This window comes from Arctopsyche grandis, chromosome 2 (assembly GCF_051622035.1).
Source record: "Arctopsyche grandis isolate Sample6627 chromosome 2, ASM5162203v2, whole genome shotgun sequence".
Lineage (NCBI taxonomy): Eukaryota > Metazoa > Arthropoda > Insecta > Trichoptera > Hydropsychidae > Arctopsyche > Arctopsyche grandis.
Window position 1 is genome coordinate 24111693 of NC_135356.1, and position 24664 is coordinate 24136356.

The window sequence follows — 24664 nt, forward strand, 5'->3', positions numbered from 1 at the left end:
TGCATATTTTACGTTAGCCCAGTTAATTAATCTCAATACTGAAAATGATTTTAATCTATTTTGTAGTACTATGAAATTTTCATTTGTCATCATAATAAAAGAGGAAGATACAAAAGAAACAGTTTTAAAAATATTCAATTCTTCGAACCTTTTATCAAGTTCCAGATTCATAGATTTAAGACAGTCTATTATTTTAAGTTTTAATTTTAATTTTGAAGTTGTTTCTGTCATCTTATCTATGCAATCACTAACAGAAGATAAAATTGAAAAATTGTCATTTTCAACTTCTGCCACAAGGCTTTTCGCTATAATTTTAGTTTGTCAATGATGAGCATGGTTTCTATAATATTAGTTTTAAGTTACTTTTTTGTAGTTTTTAAAATGTATTTAATGTTTTTTAAGTCGCTGGTGGCCGCAGTAAAATCCACTAGTGGCCGCACTTGAGAACCACTGCTCTAACCCATTTATCTGGTAGTCTGCGCTCATCATTGTTTTCATGATTGATTGTGATTTATGAGTGAAATTTTGATTAACTCTCTTCCATTTGGGCCTCACAGGGATGTTTTGTATTTGTAGTTGTTTCTTATTAATGGAACTGGCTGTAAGTGCAAAGAATTCCTTATGTTTTATTTTATATTTGATATTTTTACGTTATCTATTATTATTAAATGCTATTTTTTATGTTTATGTATGGGTGTATTTATGTTTATTTTTAAATGTATTTTTTTATGTATAATTGATTAGTATATTATTTTCGTTATGTGTTAATTTATGTTAAATTGTTATTTTGTTTTTTTTTGTGTTATATTTTTTGACCATTGTGGCGCTTTAGGAATTCCTGTAATGCCACAATGGTCTGTTTAAAAAAAATAAGAAATATTGACTATATGTAAGAGGTCATAGAAAAAGTCTCTGAAATTTCTTTACACTTTTTCACTAACTGATAAGTAAAGCCCGGACCCTGAGGGGACCGCTTATTGTTCAAATGTTGTAAATGCATTGTTAAAGGTTTGCCGAACCTTTTTTACAAAGCATTTACAACAATTGAACAATAAACGGCACGCTTCCGGTCCTACCTCTACTGATAAGATTTTGATTTGTGTGTGTGTGTGTGTGTACTTTTATGGAATGGTTGATTGAGCAGCCCTGCTTCAAAAGTAGACTGGCGTTGAACTTTGGGCAACAGTCAGTGGTCTACGGACCATCAAACGAGTTGTTGTTCGAACGCAACACCGAACAAAACCGGTAAGTTGGCCACTCAACTGTATCTGTCGAAGTATTCATATGCATACATTCTTGGCGTTCTAAAAGTACGTGTTGTTTTCAAGTACTTCCAAAATTTCCACCGGCTTTATGTATGTATGCTCATGCTTTATATTATATATTTTATGTATCTTGCGAAAGTAAAGCCTACCTGATCTGGTAGGTGAGCGTGGAATAATGTTCCATTTTTTTATTACAAGGTTTTATTAAAACATGTACCCATATGCGCATACATATGTACTTGCGCGACTATTCGCTGTCTAATGAGAAATAGTAGAAAGTATTATGTATATTAACACATTGCTTTCAGTAACACTAATCAAGCGCCAAAAGTCATTACCGTTAATTCATATACATAATACCATTTATTTTAAAATTAAAAATTATTTTCATTGAAAATGTATGGAAAAATTTCAACATTACTCAATAATTTTTCCAATTAAACTACAAGGAATTTTCAGTGTAACAAAACGATATAATGTTTTATAACGAGAATTTTACTGTATTATAAAAATATAAAAAAATGACTTCATTGTATTATACTTTATCTGCATATGTATATATGTATGTATATACGTAGTATCAATAGATGAAGCTTTTTTAATTTGCTCTTCTTGCTTTTTATATATACATAGGTAGTAAGTTCAGTGCTTTTAACTTACAAAGGCGTATTTTACTAATGCTATTGTTCAAGTTTTAAATATATATGAATTAAGGTGTCCAATTTACCCTAATTTCCGTTTACCAGATATTTTTTTTATACAAATTTTCGGATTACCGGTAAATTATCGGATTTTTCAATCTCTTGTATTTTGTATTTTTCTTTGTAACTACTTGTCATATACTAAGATATGTATATGTACTGCCAAAAAAGGTATGAGTGGGAATGAATTCTTTATAAATCAATATGTTATTAAGGACTAAAAAAAAATTTTTTAATCGTCGTTTAAGAAAATAACAACGAAGAAAACATAATGTATTCACATACATATATTGTTCAATAGATTTAATCTAATTTTTCAAATATTTTTTCAATTTTATTTAATTCCATCAAAAAAGACATTTCCTTTCTCAAATTTTATTTACTATTTTTTGATTTTTAAATGCTTTTTATTATTACGAAATTATGTTCACAATACATCTTATATCCATTTTAATAGCTACTGATCTACTGATCATTTTCTATTTTACAATTTAATTTAATTTGGTTAGTAATCATAGTATTATATTATTATAATGTTAATCTACAGCATAATTGGAAAAAGAGCTCAAAAACCTTTTATTATTTTTATTCTGGGTAGGTTCCTTTCCCAAACTGACTACAGTTTTATTTCTAATAGCTAACTGAAGCCTTTATTTTACTGAAAACAAACATTTAGATGAAAAATTGCAAAGAATCTGAAACTGATAGATAAACTACATCTTCCTTGTAAATCCGTTCTACCATTATTATCATAATTGTATATTTTTTCTCCTGTATAAATACCGAGCTATTTTTCGGGCCAAACCGGTTTACCGGTAATGTACTCCCTAATAGGAATCAAATAACAATAAGTGTTCAATGAAAGTGTGTTAGTGACGATTGTAAAAATCCAGATGGTAACATTTTTGGTGAGAAAGATGAAACTCTTTTACTAACGCGAGTCCTGGGATGAAAGCACCGTATATAAATAAATGATTACTGATCATTTAATCTATTCAATTAAGAGTTTCCGGCGTTTATCTTTTAATTGCTCTAAATATCTAATAAATGAAACCGTTTAAAATGAATGCTCTTATGTACACACGTAGGCTGAAAGCAAAAACATCAATTGTTTTTTTATCATTTAAAAAATAATATTTATTTGTATTTTAAATCCAATCTACAAAAACAGTACAATTATATATTCTCGCTTAGATTAGTAATATACATATGTAGGTATGTAGTATCAAAATAAATAAAAAAAAAATATATATATATATACATCGTCCCAAAATCACCCGCTGGAGTGTTTTTTGTAAAATTTTATCCTTGCTTGACAGTGATCGATAACGGTGCATCCCATATTTGAAAAAATGTAGAAGAACCCCCACAGCGGGGAGCCAAGCTCACGAAGCGCCTTTCTTCTCTGTGTGATTTCGCCCTAAGTCCACTTTTCTTCATTTCGCAAAACATTAAATATATTGTTTTGCGTTTTATCAATATTTAAAACCACTGGTGGTCTGTCATACGTTTATTCTGCTTTTCTGAGATTTGGGACATATTGAATTAAAAGAAGTGATAACAATTTGCGAATTAAGTCTATCAGATAGTGTTTTTGGAACTGAAAATTGGATTTCCGACAATTTTAAATATATGTAACTGCCCATATGAAGAAACGTTGATTCCACTAAACACTAGCTATTAAGTAAATAAATGGTGGTACCAAATCGGTTAGCTTGCAAGATGAACTATTTCTACATATGCATATACCATATTGATCATTAAAAAAAATAATGTCAAGTTGAAACCTCGATTACTACTTGAATTGATCGCAATCTTTACATCGCATTAACGCTGATTTCGAATCGAATCAGGCCAGTAATCGTGAAATAAGAACGTTTTTTTGTCATATGCACTTGTACTTCGTACCAATCAAGACAAAAAATATTATAATTCAAACGTCAAAAAACATGTATAATAAATATGCAATAGACATTCATAAATTTCGATGTGTTCGTCGATAAAAAAATGTATAATACTAGTAATAACTGGATACGTTCGATTATCAGAAACACATATATGTACATATTCCCAAATCGTATATCATACATAAATGTAGGTTATCAAAACAGCGAAAGATTATAAATAATTAATCTAGACTTTAAACAACACCTTGTAAAAAATTTAATTCCACTTTGATCCCCAATCATTTCATATTCTTTTTATTGATATACGTACATTGTATATACTTCATACGTACATTGTTTTTATATCACGATACACACTAGTGAATCTATATCACGTTTTTATATCACGATTCACACTAATGAAGTAACAGGTGATACTTTTTCTAGTCGAGAAAGGCGTCTGTAAATTTACTCAATATATAAGATATTTACAATGTACTCCTTTGTAAAGTGAAAACAGTGTATTTATCTACGCATTTGATAATTTATTTTAAAATGTAGTTTTATACCGACTATTAAACAACATTAGAATCTACATGCAAACGGAAAACATTGGACTTGAAAGGCAATTGCAATTAAAATCATAATTATACATAATTACATTACATTTATTTGCTATTAATTCTACCGATATACATGTCAATTGTACCGATATACATTTAATCACATTGTTGTATAAATGTTATTATGTAAAATCATAATTAATATTGTATTTGAAAAGTTTTTTGAACATTTCTTTCATGTACTAATCCATTCAAATGATAATTTATCAGAATTATATTCACACTACCTAATATTTTTTAACTTCTTCATACTACCTAATTAATTTGTTTATAAATTATGCTCGGAAGATAAAACTTTGATATTTTTAAGCTATCATATATATGTATAATATTGCTATTCTGTCTGTGTGTGTATGTGCGATAACGCTCGCCGTACTATAATAGTCGTTTCGATTCGACATACATACATATGTATGTCACAGCTAAAACACTGCCAACAAAATGTACGAATATAATAGCGAAAGAAAAATACTTTTATATATACTGTTTGCTACCAATGTTTCCGCTAGGCATTGAGCGCCATCTATTAAAATTTTATTTAATTCATTAATTTTTCTATGGTTGTTATTGTTTATATGTATGTGGGTAGGTAGGTAATTATAATATATTTTTTTTCATATTAAACAATTAAATATAAATATTAAATAAATATATTTAAATAAGTATTTGAAAAAAATACGACCGCGTGCGGAACGAACACAGGACCGACACATTTAAATTTTTTTTATTTAATAATTTTTATGTCACAACTCACGCGATGATATTTCATCGGGCACAACACTAGTTTTAAATAAAAGTCGAAAAAAATAATTTTATTCACATTTGAATGAAAATTTTTTAATCAAAAGTTTAAGTTCTTAGAGGACCCGATTGGGTAAGGTTTTTTCTGATATTTTAGAAACTTTCCGTAGTTTATGGTTGACAATTTTATAGTTTTCAGGCCATACAAAAAGTGATATGCGGGTCATAGTTTTGGAACCCCTGATCTCGATCATTAAACTTCAATTACCCCAAAATTACGTTCAAGTGAGTTGACACGCATTGCAGAACATGGACAAAATGATAATCACGGGGTTACGATGATTGAGAGTAATGATAGAAGATGACCTTATTAGGAAATAGATTTTTTTGCATAAATGACCACTACAATATATGGTTATGTGTATATAGATAGTCGTTTTAATGCCACATCTTGCAAAGTATGATAAATAGTGGAAAAAGTTCTCCCGATAATTAAGTATATATGTATGTAAGTACATATACAAATATTAGTGGCATATAAAATCGTACCTTATCTATTATGAAAATATATAATACATACATACATGAGACTCATTTCTAAATGGTCAATCATTTTCAATTGTTCATATTTCATATTTCATCATTAACCATTCATCAATCTATCTATATATAAAATATTATATGTTACAGTCAAAGTGTATTTTCAGTTGTATTATATTCCAGCTGGCGTTTTATGTCAATCATATTAGAATGACATAAAATGCGCTTGTAGAAATATATTCAACTAGTAAATTATATCTCCACAAGCGCAAATACACCCTCAACAATGTGCGCCAATTGTTATACATATAACAGTTGAGTTTTGACAGCTCCGATGTTTTTACGAATGCTTTAGAATTCCATAATGCGTTAATATTTGCTATAATATTTTCATAATGCGTTAAAATTTTTATGCCGGAACGCGTTCCGGCTTGAATCTGAGGTGGCAGTACGTCGTTCCAGCACGTTCCCGCCCCACTACACCACTAACTGGTGGTTGGTACCAGCTTAGATGGAATATATCCCAACTAATCAAAATATATTACAACTGAAAATATACTTCAACTGTAACATATATATTAATATATAACTAGGGGCGACTCGTGATTTTAAAAACAGGTGGGGCACGAGGAAGACCAAAGCCCCCCCTCCCTACATATTTAGTTTTTTTCCAAAAATTGAACTTAATATATTTTTGGTAACATTTTATGTAAGGTCTTTTTTTAACAAATTATCGACTTCGTTCATTATGTGTATTGAAAAAGCAAAAATGTGATTAATAAAAAATATTTAATGATAAAATTGTCATATTGTGACTGAAAAATTTAAGAATACCTTGCAAAATATAGGTGAAACGTTGATAACGTTGACGATGTGGTGTATTTTTCGAATCATATAGAGAATAGTCGACCGGGGCTGGCTTATTTTGCCCTAAAGAGACGAACTAAAAGAAACCTTCTGTATACGGTAATACGTATCGTTTTTCTCTGCTTCGACTGACACACAGTACCATTCGCACGTGCCAGAGTAGCAGACAAACTGCAGCTGGCGACCACGGGACCGCGGCAGATAATCGACTGCACCGAAGTGAATTACGCACAAATTCTGCTCACCGCCTGGTGAGCGGGATAAACAAAAATTTGTTGAATTTTGACGAACAATATATATTTTTTTTCTTTTTTGGGCAGTGCCCCACTGTATATAAAAAACCGGTCGCCACTGTATACAAAATTAAAAAAAAATACTTATTCTTCATAAAAAATAAATCATTTGTTGGTTGATTATGCTTACGATTCAATTCCGTATAGTTTTTTCGTTTATTTACACGTTGGATGTCCGCAATTACGAAATGTATATATGTATATATACATATGTACGTTCATGTAACCTCGAGACGACATTGAACCTTGCTGGGGGTCAAAGTTCTCTAAATTATCGTCGAGATCAAGTTGTCCTTATTTCAATTAAAATGACCAACAGCTACAAGAGGAACTTCGTCTACATAATTTCGAATGAATACATTGAAACATTTCAATGCCATAAAATTTGAACAATTTATTGCAGACACACGCTCGATTCATTATCAAAACGTTGTGTGACAGTTGTGACATTATCAAGGTCGATTCATCGATAACCGGAGACATTTGCAAACAGATCTGATGTTACATATGTACATTAGTATAATGAGCCACCTCACCGCACATTATTTATGGTTTCCTCTTGAAATTTGATTTTACAAATGTACACACAATATTATAAATCGTCTACGTATATACTTACTGCTACAAAGTATTGTAAATAAATTGTGTAATTAATCTGTACTCGCACTCGCACATGTACATATATACGTATGTGTGCATGTAGTGAACATCACCATCAAATACCTTTAATTCATTGAAATTATATTTAGAACAGTTAAACCATATGCAAAAAGGCGTGACGTGACACGACACGACCAGCATTCATCGAAAATAGTTACTTATTATCAGTTACTTATTATTAGGATACGCCAGCCCGAAATAAATGGGTTTCTTTTGTCAATTTCTATTGTTAACCTATTTTTGGCTCTCTAGAGGGCAAAAAAAAGGTTAAGGTCAACAATAGAAATTAACAATGGGAACCCGTTTCAGCGCATTTCGCGCCTATCTCTGTTTATTATTAGTAGAGGTCGAAATCTGAAGGGGCCAGACGTTGTAAATGCTTTGTAAAAAAGGTTCAGCAAACATTTAACAATGCATTTACAATCTTTGAACAATAAACAGCCCCTTCAGATTCCGTGCTCTAATTATTAGTATTCGGCGGTGGCGTTTCTATTTCCCAGGAAAGAGGGTTGACTATTGACAATTACTATTGTCTTACAAAGTTAGAGAGCAAAAAAAAAAGGTTGAAAATAGTGAACCCATTTTCTGTCCAACTATAATAGAAACTTATTACTAGAGGTAGGATAGTCACAGTGCTATCCATTGTTCGGCAAACCTTTAACAATGCATTTACAACCTTTGAACAATAGACGGCCCCCTCAGGCTCCGGTGACTACTTATTACTAACCCTTTGAATGCTGACCGACGCTGATCGGCGTTTTTTCAAGTCCATGAGCCTGAAATACGCCGATAGGCGTTGTTTTTTGAGTATGTAAAAAATAAACAAGAACACTACCCGCTAAGCCTTTCCGGATAGCATTAAAAAATGCATTGAACATGGGTCGTGTAATCCGTGTAAATGTTTATAAAGACTGGTTTACACCGGAATTGCTAAATTTATAACCATAGCAGAATTCCTCGATGAAAATCCATAAATGCTTAGTATTTTAGATTGTGGCTTGGCATTTAGATTGTGGCTTGGCATTTAGATAGTGGCTTGGCATTTAGACTGTGAGCATTACATTTTAACAACAATGAAGAAGATCGAACTGGTTTTGGAAAAATACATCCATAAATAGACTTATTTTGTGGCAAGATATATTAGAGAGTCTAAACACACCTTTACAAAACTAGAAATCCTCAGTGGTAGTTATCTAGTTCTAGTTCTAGTTCATAATTCATCTTAGGTCTATTATATTGGTAATTTAGTTTCTGATCTAGTGATCATTTTCTATTTTACAAATGATTTATTTTAGTATTATCTAATTTTAATGATAGTGTGTAGCACAATAGGAAAAATTTACAAAGACTTATTTAAAATTCTTCTAATTGTTACAATTTAAAGTTCTTCTAATACATTTTATACACTTAATATTTATATTATAGACTCTTTAAAGTCGACGATCTAAGTCGTCGACTAAATTCAAAATCACTTTAAGATCGACTTTAAGATCATACCTTCAGATACTATAGGTATGATTTTAGAATATGTTTTTTATATATAAACGTATTTATTTTTATATATAAATGTAGCAATATTGCCTGTACCATTATCGAAGTGAAACATATAAAAACCTTGTAATAAAAAGTAAACGTTATATAAAAATTATAATATCAATCTCAAAGTTAGTGTGATCTTTGGCATTGAATTTCATTGGCCAGTGCCTCATAATTAGGAGAGTATGATGATATTCCTGTTAGTAAACAATCATAAAATGCACATCTGTGAGTTGAGAACTACATACATATGTATGTATATTTTGATTTTATTAAATTAATGTTTGAAAACAATGATTCGCAAAGGTATGTGGAAACGAAAAATGATTTTATCTTGTATGCTCCTTATTTAAGACTGGAAACTTTCAGAAGTCCTTATCTTATATAAAGGATAATAGCATAAACTGAAGATCCAAAATCTCTAGCTCCAGTTCTGTCCTTACTTAAACAAGCTCTGCAATGTTTCCATTATTTCCATTATAACTATTTGGCAAGTAAAAAAGGATTGATAAAAAAGGAGACCATTGGCTTGATTTTTTTTTTGATTTTTAAATGCTTTTTATTATTACGAAATTATGTTCACAATACATCTTATATCTATTTTAATAGCTACTGATCTACTGATCATTTTCTATTTTACAATTTAATTTAATTTGGTTAGTAATCACAGTATTATATTATTCTAATGTTAATCTAAAGCATAATAGGAAAAAGAGCTCAAAAACCTATTTACAATCCTTATGGACCATTGGCTTGATTAAAGTAAACTGCTGAAATCTCTTTCCAAACTGTTCTTGAAGGACTCGAAGGTGTTTAACCAATAATGGCACGTTGAATTCACTGTCGCCTGCCATTTCCTTCGTATAATATTTGGGAAATGCACGAGAAACAAAACCAATCATTTTAGCCACATGTTTGTCTTTTCCCTCTAGTTCCCAAGTTTAAAGAATTCAATTTTTCCATGATATCTGTGATAAAACCAAAATCCACCAACCAAATCTGATACGATTGACGCGGCAATCGCAATCACAATCACAATCTCAAACGAAGAGAAGATAAAAATGAGAGGTCATAATTAATATTGCTGTCTTGCTCCCCCCCATCTAGTGCTCTACGATTGAGTACCCAGTGCAGTATTGACAACATAAACATGTCGAATTATGCTGACAAATCAGTTCGAATTACATAATTATTAAATAAGTATTTTAGAAACTCGTTAAATAAAATTAAAATGGAAAAAATCAGTCAGAGAGTGCCATGGCGCCTGTGGGCAAGAGGTTGGGAGCCCCTGCTCTATAGAATTCACTTCGAACTAAATAAACGAGTTTCTACCATTTCTTCTTGATATTAAATTTGTTCGCTTGACCTATGGCTAAGTGTAGTGCCAAAATTAAATGTATTAAAATACTTTGAAATATGATTTTCCAATGATTTTATTCGCATTTACATAGTGATGACCTCTAATGTATTCAAAATACATTTTATATATAAGAATACACTGTATTGCCTTTCCTTATACATATGTACATATGCACATTATAATCGGTCTCCGTGACGAGCCGGAATGTTAAATTACAGAAAACGCAAATATTGGAAGGCAAAGATCAAAAATCGAAAGATCTTGAGTCGAAATATCAAAAAAAAAAGGGTACATGGTAAACGGTACATACTCACTTAATTTGCGCAAGCAGGATAGAACAGGAACAAGAGGAACAGGCTCTTCCTCCCGTATTAATGTGCGCGCGCAGAATACGGGAGGAAAAGCCTGCTCCTCTTGTTCCTGTTGTACCCTGCTCGCGCAAATTAAGTGAGTATGTACGACTTAAGATCTTTCAATTTTCGATCTTTGCCTTCCGATATTTGTGTTTTCTGTAATTTAACATTCTGGCTCGTCACGTCTCGTCACATGATAATATACTGCAAATAATCAAACGTGTTTTGATGAAAATTACGATAAAGTAAATTCAGTTTCGAAAGATTATACAAAATAATGGTCAGACTTTCACTATTGGACGAATAGTAAGTAGCGTTTCATTATCTGTATGTGTGTACATATGACGTTTTGACATTTATTGAAAATATTCCATTGTATTTCATAAAGAAATAAAATATTGTTGCGATAGATATCCTGGGGATACATTGAACGGTAGATATATAAATAAATTTGAAAAAAAAATTTTACACACATATTTATGTATGTATGAGCATTAGATCGATCGGTCAGTGCACAGGAAACTAAATCAAATTCAATCAATACTTAAATTATTTATTTGAAACATATTTCTTGTGATATTTAAGAATGACTGGTCTCTATGGTAATACAAATACACTGAATGTATGCGTTGTATTCTAGATAAGATACTTAGATTTTCAATTCGCCATAATCGAATTTATTTTTTTTATTATATAATACATGGGAATGAAAAGATTTGAATCTCAGCGAAAAATAATCTACAATTTATGATTTAAAATATTAATTGGATATACTTAAAGTGACCATACGTCCCGTTTTGAACGGGACCGTCCCGTTTTTAGGTAGCCTATCCCGTTGTCCCCAAGCGCAGCTTCGGGACGTTGAAATGTCCCGTTTTCAAAAAGAGAGTATATTTATTGAATTATTATATTTATACATATATCGTATAATTATTGAATACATTTTATGCCTGCGCGGAACTAATGCATCCGTAGAAAGAGTCTTTTCACAGATGAACAAGTTGTGGACGACCGAAATAACGCAATTTCAAGTCGCAGTTCTTAAACGATGTTGTTAATTAAAATCAATTTTAAGAAATCCTGCCAAGAATTTCATTCTTATTAAATAGCAAACCCAGTAATACTTAAGAAAATTTGTTCTTCAGAAAAATATAAAACAACATAATTTTTTTATATTTATATTATTCATTCCTTTTCTTTTATTTTCTTTATCAACATTCCTGTTATTTTTGTTAATAAATAAAAACGACGAAAAAATACGCGTTTTCTTGAATACACATACTACTACGTAGAGCCCGGAATCTGAAGGGGCTGTTTATTGTTCAAAGATTGAAAATGCATTGTTAAAGGTTTGCCGAACCTTTTTTACAAACCATTTACAACAATTGAACAATAGGCGGCACGTTTCCGGCCCCTTCAGATTCCGACCTCTACTACTATGTAAAAATTGGTAGATGTCCCGTTTTGAGGACAAAAATAAATGGTCACATTAGATATACTGGATGCATTAGCAGAAAAACGTGAAATACCTGAAAGTTATACGTTCAATTGAAAAAATATTATTTCGTAAAACTTACTATGTATTTTTATGTATAGTTTTTTCCAGGAAGGATACATTATATAGATTTGTGATATTTTTAAAACCCCATCATACATGCATACATCACAAAACTGAAAAAAAATACACATGTTTTGCCCATATTTTATATTTAAAAATTTTAAACGCACTGTTAAAGTAGTGGTATATAAAATTTTATATTCCGAAATCTCTTTTCCTTATATGTATTTCATTAATATAGTATTTAACACATTCAGCCCGGCGCATGATTTCATACATTTGCCCATGTGGCGGCACTGTCACGCGTATCGGCACCCAATTACGCGTGACGGCATTAAATCACTTTATATAATGAGTTGTCCCTAAATCTTTAGAATTTTATAGGAATTTTAGTGTTGGGGTGCTCAATGAAGTGGAACCGTAAAATTATAGTCTGCTATAGAACTATCCGCGTGGCCACCGGTGGTAAACGCCGGGTTGAACGTGTTAATTGAAGTTGTTACTTTGTTTACATATGTACATCTTTTATGTTGTAATTGTTATTTAAAATGTTTATATTCTATTTAATTGTATATTTTATTCGATTTTACAAATATAATACAATTATTACGTTTGTTTGTATTTCCAAGTTTTTTTTACATATGTATGTACATACAAGTGTCTTTATTAAATGCTAGGAATGACTCGATTATTTCGTTTAAAAGTGGGCTAAGCTAACTGAAATCGATCCACACCCAATTTAAATTAGAAGTGGCTAACTTGTTTTCAGGCAAAATCAAGTCCAATGATTCCACTTACGACAACAATCAGACTATAGTTTTACGTAATATGTAATGAGACAATTCAACTTTTATCGTATTAGCATTTGGATTGCGTTTAATACAAAGTAAAGAAAAAGATTTATTACACAAGGACATAAAAACATGCTAGTATATAAGACAATGACGTTAATTTTAATTATTGTAGATTGATTACACAGTTTATATTATCACAACATTCTACTTGGTACCTTGTTTATTAATTACTAGTGTTGTGCCCGATGAAATATCATCGCGTGAGTTATGACATGCAAATTATTAAATAAATAAAAAATTAAAAGAAATGTGTCGGTCCTATGTTCGATCAACATGCGATCGTATTTTCTTCAAATACCTTTTAAATATATTTATATTTAATTGTTTAATATGAAAAAAATGGTAAAACTACCTACCTACCTACATATAAACGATAAAAAACACCAATAGAAAAGTTAATTAATTAAATAAATTTTTAATAGATGGCGCTAAATGCTCAGAGACTTATTTCCGTAGAGGAAACATTGGTAGGAAACAGTATATATTGAATTTTTTTTCTTTCGTTATTATATTCGTACATTTTAATGGCTGTGACGTATTTCAGCTGTGACGTACATACATATTTATGGGTTGTGGCTATTTGCAAGTACTATATCTGCGAATTATTGGCTATTTGCAGGTACTTTATCTGTGAATTATTGGCTATTTGCAGGTACTATATCTGCGACAGGCGCAAAGCCTTCTGCGCATGGGCGTGAACTGTCACTGTCAGCGTGTTTACTGTTTAAATTTTGTTTTAAACCTCTTAAAATCTAGTTCGAACTCGTAAAGTGACGCAGAGTAAAAAATATAATCCAAATTAGTTAATATTATTAATTGTTAGAAAATTATGATAATATACAACGTATAATACCTACATACAAGTACAAGCCGCGAACTAGCTAAATGATATAAATCTATTATAATAACGTGCGAGTCTAGCATACATTAAATGTAAGAAATTATAATCGAATTATAAGTTCACGCGCATGCGCAGAAGGCTTTGCGCCTGTCGCAGATATAGTACCTGCAAATAGCCAATAATTCGCAGATACAGTACCTGCAAATAGCCACAACCCATATGTATGTGGAATCGAAATGACTATTATATTACGGCGAGCGATATCGATGATACACAGACACACAGTCATATACAGAATAGCGATATTATATATATGTATAATATATGATACGTATAAAAGCGTTTTTACTTTATAATGTAAATACTATAGAACAATTTATGTACATATGTATTATGCAAAATAGCATTTGGATTAATAATAAATCTCCACTTTCTCCCACCCCTTCAATATATAACAATAAATCTCTATTTGTGTGGTTTCATATAAACATATACACATATATATTTTTTTTTAATATTGGCGATATCAAAGCGAATGATTTATTATTGCAGATAGCGATGTACTATTTTTCAAATATTGTTAAATATGTCATTTCAAGCGTAATGCAAATGTATGTAAGCGATTGTCAAAATTTAATCGCCATCCTGTTTGTACAATTTTATTATATGTTTTTATTTATAAATATAAGTCTTTATGTTTTGTTCTTGTAGTAAATATTCTGGATAGATCATCGGCCTGGAAATGATCAAACCGGTGATGTCCACGGCGAGGGCTTTGACAAGGGTCGTCCTCATTAGACACTATGGATTACAGTGCTGTGGCAGTAGTATATTACAGAAGAAGTCAAAATTTATAAATGTATTCACCAGGCAGTTCCATCACCCGACAGAGAAAAATGTGGTGGCATCTAATTATCCTGATATCGTATTGCCCAACTGTACAATCACCGATTTCATATGGAAAGATCTTGATAGATGGGCCGATAAAACAGCTGTGGTAAGACCAAAAATATTCATTAAATTGAGTAGATATATGTACATATATGTATATATATATATATATATATATATATATATATATATATATATATATATATATATATATATATATATATATATATATATATATATAGATATATATATATATATATATATATATATATATATATATATATATATATATATTTATAGATATATATTCATGCAAATTTGTTTTAAAGAGTATGAATTTAAATTCTCAAATTTTTATTGCAATTAATTTTAATAGTTTTTATAAACCTGATAATCAGGTTGAAGAATTCAAGAATTCAAAAATGATGTTTCTCCATTACATTAAGGTTATCAATTGCTGATTTAGACATTAGAGTGCTATTTTTAAGAAGTACTTATGTACATATTCACTACATACTTATGTAAATACATATTAATTTTGCTGTTTACTTGTCTGGTTATCTGTTGGTAGTGTAGAGAGAACATTTAATAATGTAAATGAAATTCAATCGAAAATTCAAAACAGATTCAACGAATTACATAAGCATAAATAATATGTAAATGCACATACTTATGTATGCAATAATAAGGAAGGTGTCATTTGTACATGGCTGATTTTTGTTTCAATGTCGTCATTGGTCACTTTTCAAAAACATCTGATTTTTTTTTATTTCGGTAATCTTGGTTGAAATGATAAGAAGATAAAATTTTAGCAAAATCGACTTTGTGATTGAATTTGATATCAGAAATTTTACTCTATCACTAGGTGACACAATCAATACAGTATAAATTACAAAATGTCTAATAGAGTATAAAGTTCAAAAAAATTAAACAACTTTCAGTATTTGAGAAAAGTTAAAAGTTTTATATGTAGTAACTAAGTTTATTTAATGTTGTTAAATTGAACTAATATTATATATTTTTTAATTTCTGTATGTAATCATTTGTAATTTCTGATGCCAAATTTTACAAAACAATGGTTCATCTTTTTACAAACCTCCTTTATTAAAGTTTCTTTAGTATAACTGAATAATTTGTTGTTTTGTTGACCATTAAATTAACGGCCTTTATTACATTTGCATGCAATTTACTTACTGATAGGGTGGCCAGATTTAGAAAATACGAATATGGGACATTTTCAGAAGGGAGGATATTTCACATTTTATAATAAAACGGCACATTTTGGAAATCAAATATATTTTAATGAATATTTTTAATTTTTTGCTATCTCTTTGTTTTATTTTATTAATTATATATTTTATGCAAAAAAATACAAAAAAATTTAAACAATTAATTTTTTTTTCTACCTCAACAATGGAGAAAAAATTGTCCATCCATCAATATATAGGCTTTTCATTCCAAATTTTATAACATGTGAGGTTTATAACCCCTTTTATGAGTTATAAACCCCAAATTGGCGTTTATAACTGCAACAAGGAAGGTTGATCGTCAAGGGTATTGTAGGAATATAGCACAACTTGTACGATCCCGAATCAAGGTCGGTGATCTATATACATATTACACTGTTCGACACGAAAAATGGTTCAGAGATGATATATGACTTTTCTTATAGATCTATGCCAAGTGAATAAAAAATGGTGATAAAAATGTTGATTGGCTCGAGATTTGGAGATATGTGTTTTTTAAATCGCGCGATTTTTCTATATCTTGGTGTTGTTCGGTCGATGTCTCAAAATCTGTCAATTTTCTGTTCAAAATGAATATTGGAATCTATAGTCGGGTATTTTATCTTTCATTTGTAGTACTTTTCAGCTTTCAAATCTCTCTAAGTAGTCGTCCAGTTCAAATGAAAAGTCAAAAGTACGTATTTTCACTTGGGATTTTTTCCCACTGTTAATACTATTTTATATTGAGATTTTTCTATTGAAGCATGTTTATTGGGATAGTTTTCTGGCCATGCTATTTTTTGTTTTCGTTTAAAAGCGCTTATTGAAAGTGTGCTGAATTTTCAATCGGTAAAATTTCAAGCTAAAAGCTCGTACTAGTATTTACTCATATTTACACGAATCTGAATTGAATTAATAGGGTTAATATATTAAATTGACTTTATATGAGAATTAAATAAAATTCCACTTAGAAAAATCATATTTCGACTATTCTTGTGGATTTATACCAAAAATTCGTTTATTTTACCGAGGTAAGCTAATTATAAAAAAAAAGTCGTCATTTGTCGAACAGTGTTATCGATTTATCGATACACGGGTTGCTGGTTTTAAATTAACTAATGAAAAATAAATAATATATAATTGATTATGTTTGTGTTAAAGGTATGCGGTATTACAGGACGAGGCTATACATACGCTCAAGCCCACAAAATGAGCACGACTTTTGCTGCCAGTCTAAGGAACAAGTTGAAACTTCGTGAAGACGACTGCGTGGCTGTAATGTTACCAAATTGTCCAGAGTTTCCGCTTGCTGCTCTTGGTTCCCTTCATGCTGGTTGTATTGTGACTACGGTTAATCCAATTTATAAATCGGGTATAACTACAATGTTTTTTTTTTATACTTCTAGTAATAGATAGTACTTGTAATTAGACCGTCAGTGACTTTGAATTTTAATTGAACAGTAAATATTTATCGAAAAAAAGTTTTTGACAAACTGACGTATGTATGGAAAATAAAGAGTGTGCGTTTATAACTGCAACAAGGAAGGTTGATCGGGAAGGGGAGTGTAAGAATATAGCACAACTTGTACGATCCCGAATCGAGGTCGGTGATCTATATATGTATTACCAATTTATCCCCATAAAACACAAGCCGCACGATTGGAATATCGCTTTCTTGTACCAGCTTCCTCACCTGAAATATCTTCCCTCATGCAAGGAAAAAGACATAATTTGACTCGCTTCATATAAATGATCGCGAAGCCGAAAGTATGATCATCACACAGTTACGCATTCCATAACTGATCAGGATATAAACTAGTGCACCAGCGCCAGACAGCCAATGAACCTCTGGAGTTCAGCCAGCCCACTCCTCCGAAGTCGAGCAACTACATACCTCAAGCTACATCCAATTACTTGTTTACTGAACATAAATAAAGGTGGTTTCAAAAACTCAAACCGAGTTTCCATAGATTGGGACACGCTCCAAACATAAACCTCCTCTGTCCATAGGAGTTTTTATTTCCAGCGATTGTCGTTTTTCTAGATATAATTGTGTATTTATATATATGTACAATGTAGCTCGTTACAAATAAGGTTCGCTTGATGTCTGATCATCTTCAAAAATTGATTTTGTAGCATAATCTTATAGTATGCAGTTTGGTTTTCATTATCTAGTGAATATTTTCTTTTTAATTAATATGTTCATCTTCAAAATACTAATCGTCTAATTGTTTCCGTCCCACCCAACTAAATGTACATATTTACTCTTATATTGTAGAGGAAGTGAGCCGTCAGTTGAAGAATTCTAAAGCTAAAGCAATTGTGACGACGAAGGAATGCTATCCCGAAGTTAAAAAAGCAATAGAGGAATTAAAACAGTCCATTACCATAATTTTAATCGATTCAGACGATTTGCCAGAGGGTGCGATAAAGTTTGCTGAATTTGTTGAAAATTTCAACGAAGATACAGACTGCTTGAGGAACATCAAAAGAACCATAAACGATACAGTTTTTCTACCATACTCAAGTGGAACTACAGGCTTACCCAAAGGTGTAGAATTAACCAATAAAAATATCATAGCCAATTGTATGCAAATGCAATCTGGAAAAATTACCATAGTGCATCCAACAACAGGTAATTGAGTATAATACATTTACATAAGTTCCAATAATGAAACTAAGAATAGCCTTGTAAAAATAATCAGTGATCATTTTCTATGAATATGCTAAAATTTTATTAAATATTTGGCATTGGTTAATTCTTATATTTTAACCAATTCTTCAATATTGTTTAATTCTGTTCCAATGAAAAAGGTTTTAGTTTCAAATAAAAATTAAAAAATGTATATATATATAACGTATGTATATACATATAATGCATATTTTAAAAACTATTGAAACACTTTTATAATTACAGATACATATCAAGACGTATCGTTGTGTGTACTACCATTCTTTCATATTTATGGATTAGTTGTGACACTTTTGAGCAAACTTTCAATGGGAGTTAAAGTTGTCACTTTGCCTAAATTCTCTCCGGATACCTTTCTGAATGCTCAAGCTAAATACAAAGGAAATGTATTGTTTGTAGTCCCTCCAATCGGTGAATATATTATATCTAAAAATATATACATATTAGCTTGCTCACGCTTGCGAAGAACATTGAAGTATATGTAAATATAATACAAAATGTTACAATTGCAGTTCTCTTCTTGAGTTCCCATCGAAATGTTACTCATGAGCACTTGGATCCAATCAAGACGATAATGTCTGGAGCAGCACCACTGGCAGCGTCTGATGTTGCTCGATTTTTGAAAAAAACTAGAGTAAGTATGCATGTGTGTACAAATATGTAGAAACAGTGGCGGCTCGTCTTAAAGGGCAACTGTGGCAGTGCCCCACACACACTTCTCCCAATCAAAAAGTATATTTTCGGTGATTCAATTCAATTAATTGATAGTCAAGATTCAATGTCAAGGTCAGTGGAGGTAAAGAGAAAAGAGCCGTATTGCCGTATTCAGAAGGTCGCTTTTAGTTCGCTGTGTAAAGCTCTCTTTGGGGCAGAATAAGTGTGCCCTGGTCGTTTATATTCGAAAATGCACGACACCGTCAGCGTTTTTCGACATTTCAAACATATTTTGCAAGGTTTGTTTAATATCCAATCATAATCAAGTCTTCATTTTTATTATCATTAAATATTTTTTATTAATCATATTTTTCCTTTTTTTGAACACAATGAACGACGTCGATAATTTGTTTAAAAAAGTCATCTTCCTTGCATAAAACTTCCTTGAAAAAAATAAATATGTAACTGTTTTAAAAATCACGAGCCGCCCCTGCATAAGTACATACTTATGTATGTATATTGTCGGTCTCCGTCACTAGCCCGAATGTGAAACGCCCGAAAACGCAATTATCGGAAGGCAAAGATCGTAAATCGAAAGATCAAAAAAAAGGGTGCATGGTAAACGGTACATACTCACTTAATTTGCGCGAGCAGGATACAACAAGAACAAGAGGAACAGGCTTTTCCTCCCATATTAATGTGCGCGCGCAGAATACAGGAGGAAAAGCCTGTTCCTCTTGTTCCTGTTGTATCCTGCTCGCGCAAATTAAGTGAGTATGTACCGTTTACCATGCACTCTTTTTTTATCTTTCGACTTAAGATCTTTCGATTTTCGATCTTTGCCTTCCGATATTTGCGTTTTCGGGCGTTTCACATTCGGGCCCGTGTGGTAGATCCATATATTGTACATAAGTACATATCTATATTATCAAATGACTTATCTGGAACAGCACATTTGAAAACTACATACATACATAGATAAAGTAAAAAACTACCATATTATTATATTTCAGACTAATGTAGCATTCATGCAAGGCTATGGAATGACAGAAACATCTCCCGTTGTGCTTATGCAAGAGAGAGGCACTGTCAACTATGCATCAGTAGGAAGTCCAACGCCAAATACAGATGCTAAAATTGTTGATTTGGAAGATGAAAACAATGTGCTAGGACCTAATAAGGTATTGGATTTAATTTCGAATACATTTTTCAATAATATCCATATATCTCACATTTAAAAGTTTTATATACATACGTAAAGAACACCGAATTCCACTCTTATTGTTTTATGTTTGAAAAAAAACTACTCTTTTTTAATAATAACTAGAATTGAAAGAATATTTTGAAGGTGGTCCATTTTTACATACCTCCTTTACGTTTCATTAAAGAAATTAGTAACACCATTGTGTACCCCCTAAATTTATAAAGGCGCCGGGTTTGATCCCGTGAGTTGACCTCAATTGAAAAGAATTTATTCTGAGTATATCTGTAATGCTGCTGGTCAGACTCGGATATTTGTGACTCCAGGTCGATCGTTTCCTATCAGAGTTTACCAATTTTTCTGATTTCATTTTTGAAACAGTTCCTTGATTAAAATTTGGCTAAAAACCTTCCTACCTACTATGTCACCACCATTTGAGTATGTTTAATGTACAATAAAATTGACGTACAAGTTAAAATTCATAGATGTCTCGATATTCAGCGACTTGTGTAATAAAAATGCTGCATTGTTTGTAAGTGGCCAGGAAGGCGCATTGGGGTTTACCTGTTTGGCCTTCCTGGTATATATGTATATAATAAAAATAAAATAAGCATTCTTATTATAATTACAGGTAGGTGAACTTTGGGTGCGAGGCCCTCAAATAATGAAAGGATATTACGAGAATCCCAAGGCGAACGAAGATATATTTAGACCCGGTGGTTGGATGAGAACCGGAGATATGGCGTACTATGACGAAAACGACGCTTTTTATATAACAGACAGACTGAAAGAACTGATCAAAGTCAAAGGCTATCAGGTGGCTCCTGCTGAATTGGAAGCCATCTTGAGAACACACCCGGAGCTCTCAGATGCAGCAGTGATCGGCATTCCGCATCAATATCACGGAGAAGTCCCGAAAGCTTTCGTCGTCAAGAAAAAAGGCAAATCGCCAACAGCGGAGAGCATAATGGAATTTGTAGAGTCGAAAGTGGCCAGCTATAAAAAACTCGGTGAATTGATGTTCGTGGAATCCATCCCCAAAAGTGCAGCTGGAAAAATATTGAGGAGGGAAGTTAAGGCAAGGTTTACATAGTAAGGAAGTTGAGGCGGAGGTTATATTAGCAAAATCCATCTTTTGATGTGACAAATATGATAATATATCACCTCAATAAGATGATGTCACTTATCATTCATAATTTTATTAATTCACTCGTTACTTTTAGTAAATAAAATTAAATAGATTCTGCATATTTTATATAATATTGTGTAGACTCTAATTGGCATTATTATGATTGCGTGAGTCTAATTATGATTATCTAGGAACAAAAAAGGAAAAGAAACAACAATAAAATCAAAATAATAATTTAAATTGTAACAGTTTATTAATCTTGCTTATCTTTTAGATTTCACCTATTTTTTTTCATTTAATTTCATTATTACAGATTGAATTAATCTTAACTGTTTAATTTTTCTCATTTCTAACTCGACCCATTTAGCGAATCACACTGTCTGATTCTGTACATTTAGATTTTTGATCAAGTATATTATTACGCTAATTTAGTATTGAATTTTGCGACTATCGTCAAAATATTCCTCTAAATTTTTTAATTAATCCAAAAAATCTTATGGGATATTCCAATATTAGGGTGATTCTAGATTATATGTTGTGATCATAGGTTTTGTGGTTGAAGCCTTTTACTACTTTTTTTAGTTTTTACTTTTTTATTCAAAACGAGATTTATTTTTTGAAATTTCCTTTGCGTTGCAATTTTAAATTTTTTAGTAAATAAAAATAAATAACATCTCAATTTGTATTATATTTAAGAATATTCGACAAAATTCACTTTTGGAGCATGTTTTTGTCGTTAAATATTATATATATTGAATAAGGGGAATATTTTAGTTTCTGATATTTTAATATTAAAAAAACACTCTAAGCACTAAGAAAACCGGGCAAAGCCAGATTCCACTTTTTTCAGATATTTTATAAGTTTACTGCAGTTTTTATTTATCCTTATGGTTTTTATAAATATTCTTGCGATTTCAAATTTGCTTGCGGGCTGCACAAAAAGCTTCTAAGGTATATGAATTTGATTTTAAGTCTTAATCTATAATTATTATCCCACTATAAGACATTCATTATTAGTAATAAAAAAAAATAAACTTTAATTTGGGTCCGTAAGTCGTTAAGTTTATTGAATACATACATAGAACCAATTCAATTTTTTTTATAACTGGAATGTCATACTCACTGAGGAAAATAATACACAGTTAATACTAAGTGAGTTATTCCAATTTATCTTATAAATTGAGGGATCATTTTAATACATTTACACTTGATTTTTGGAAATAATGAAAAAAATATTTATAATAAAATTTAATTCAAATGTTATAATACACGTTTATTTGTATGAATTGTATGTAAGTTCAAGTGGGATTGTTAGATATTATTATTAAAAATATAATAAAATTGGTATCGAGGTAAAGTGATATAGAATGTGTATACCCATATACATATATATGTATATATTATATTTTGATGTTTTGTACATACTTGATGTATTTTTGCATTCATTCTTATTTTTATTTTTTATTGTTTTTGTTTTTAAAAATATATTATTTCAATGATAGTAGTGTGAATTTTTGTTCCATTGGAATTATGCATCCTTTTAGATGAACCCCGTAAACTGAAACAATGAACCCCTATATCAAACCCCCTGTTTAACCATCCTCCAAATATGTACATATGTACACATGTATGTACATACCTGTATATTTTGCGTGATTTATCTAATGTATACATAGAAGTGTTTTAAAGTTTGATATTCACAATACATATTATAATTTAATTTTGTATTGATACTTCTATTATATATTTGTAAATATATATAAACTTAATATATTTTTAAATAAAAACTATTACCAGAAAATTACTCACTGAGATGAAAATCACATTTTATCCTAAATTGGAATAATCTTCAATATGTAAATGTAATTACCTTTGTCATTTTCGTATTTCATTTCTTTCTCATGATGATTATATAAATACATATAAGCATATAATATTTTTTTTAATTTATCAAGTAAAAAGATATAAAACCAACCCACAACCTTTGTTATTAGTTTCACAAACCTCAATCAAAAAAGTAAAAATATAACAGAAATAATATCAACACTGTCCCAATATTATAAAATAAAAAATGGGTAGTAATTTTGAGAATAAAAATAAAGCAGGTAACTTTAAATTGTACTACATTCAATATTTATGATATGAAAATAAAACGATGAGCCCAATATGGATTTTCTATTTTTTTTATTAAATATTTCTAAAGACGTTTAAGACAAGATATTGTTATTTCCAAGACAACGCTATGGAAACAAATACGATCAACTAATTATTCAACTTTTTGTGATAATAACTTTAGTTTTTTTAAGAAAACGTGTGTGTTAATTATCAGGATTCAGATCAGATTCTTTCGTAAAAATATTTTGGGTTTTTATTGAAAGATTTTGATCAATTTCTATCGCAGGAAAATAGCACCTTCCAATTTTTATCCGTAGAAATAGAGCAATAATTTTTACAAAGATGTATAAGGCTATTGATTTTATGGATAAAGTCATTTCATACCAGATTTTTTTATTGTACAGTCAGTAAATAATTGAAAGCAATAGAAATCAGCAATAATGCTATTGAATTTAGCAATACTTTCAAAACAAAAACATATAAAAATAGAGTGCGTCAAAATGATTTAAAATAAAAACGTGATATCTTAAAATATACATAGTAAGTGTTTGTGTATGTAAATAATGTTAATAAAGTAAGTTTTTGGTCGAAAATATAATATACATACATACATATAAATAAGTAAATTAAATAAACAAATGTCTCTTATAACAAGTATGTATAATACTTTTATATGCT

General features: G+C 30.5%; 1 protein-coding gene across 2 annotated transcripts; it reads left to right on the forward strand.

Annotated features, from left to right (window-relative positions):
- The first annotated feature begins 1105 nt into the window (after positions 1-1105).
- LOC143922475 (uncharacterized) lies at positions 1106-23370 on the forward strand. 2 transcript variants are annotated; one of them, XM_077445725.1, is made up of 8 exons: positions 1106-1245; positions 14790-15075; positions 17357-17567; positions 18474-18830; positions 19113-19298; positions 19400-19521; positions 20555-20722; positions 21374-23370. In XM_077445725.1, the coding sequence occupies exons 2-8, from the start codon at positions 14821-14823 to the stop codon at positions 21833-21835; spliced, it is 1761 nt and encodes a 586-aa protein (XP_077301851.1). In that variant the 5' UTR covers positions 1106-1245; positions 14790-14820; the 3' UTR covers positions 21836-23370. The 2 variants fall into 2 exon arrangements, with proteins under 2 accessions (XP_077301851.1, XP_077301852.1); XM_077445726.1 differs by having other exon boundaries at positions 1185-1355; positions 21374-22889.
- The last annotated feature ends 1294 nt before the right edge of the window (positions 23371-24664 follow it).

Bases quoted from the DNA above. Each gene is read 5' to 3' on its own strand.
- LOC143922475 (XM_077445725.1), top strand. From the start codon at position 14,821: ATGATCAAACCGGTGATGTCCACGGCGAGGGCTTTGACAAGGGTCGTC. The intron at 15,076-17,356 runs GTAAGACCAAAA...TTTGTGTTAAAG, and splicing joins GGGCCGATAAAACAGCTGTG to GTATGCGGTATTACAGGACG. The intron at 17,568-18,473 runs GTATAACTACAA...CTTATATTGTAG, and splicing joins TAATCCAATTTATAAATCGG to AGGAAGTGAGCCGTCAGTTG.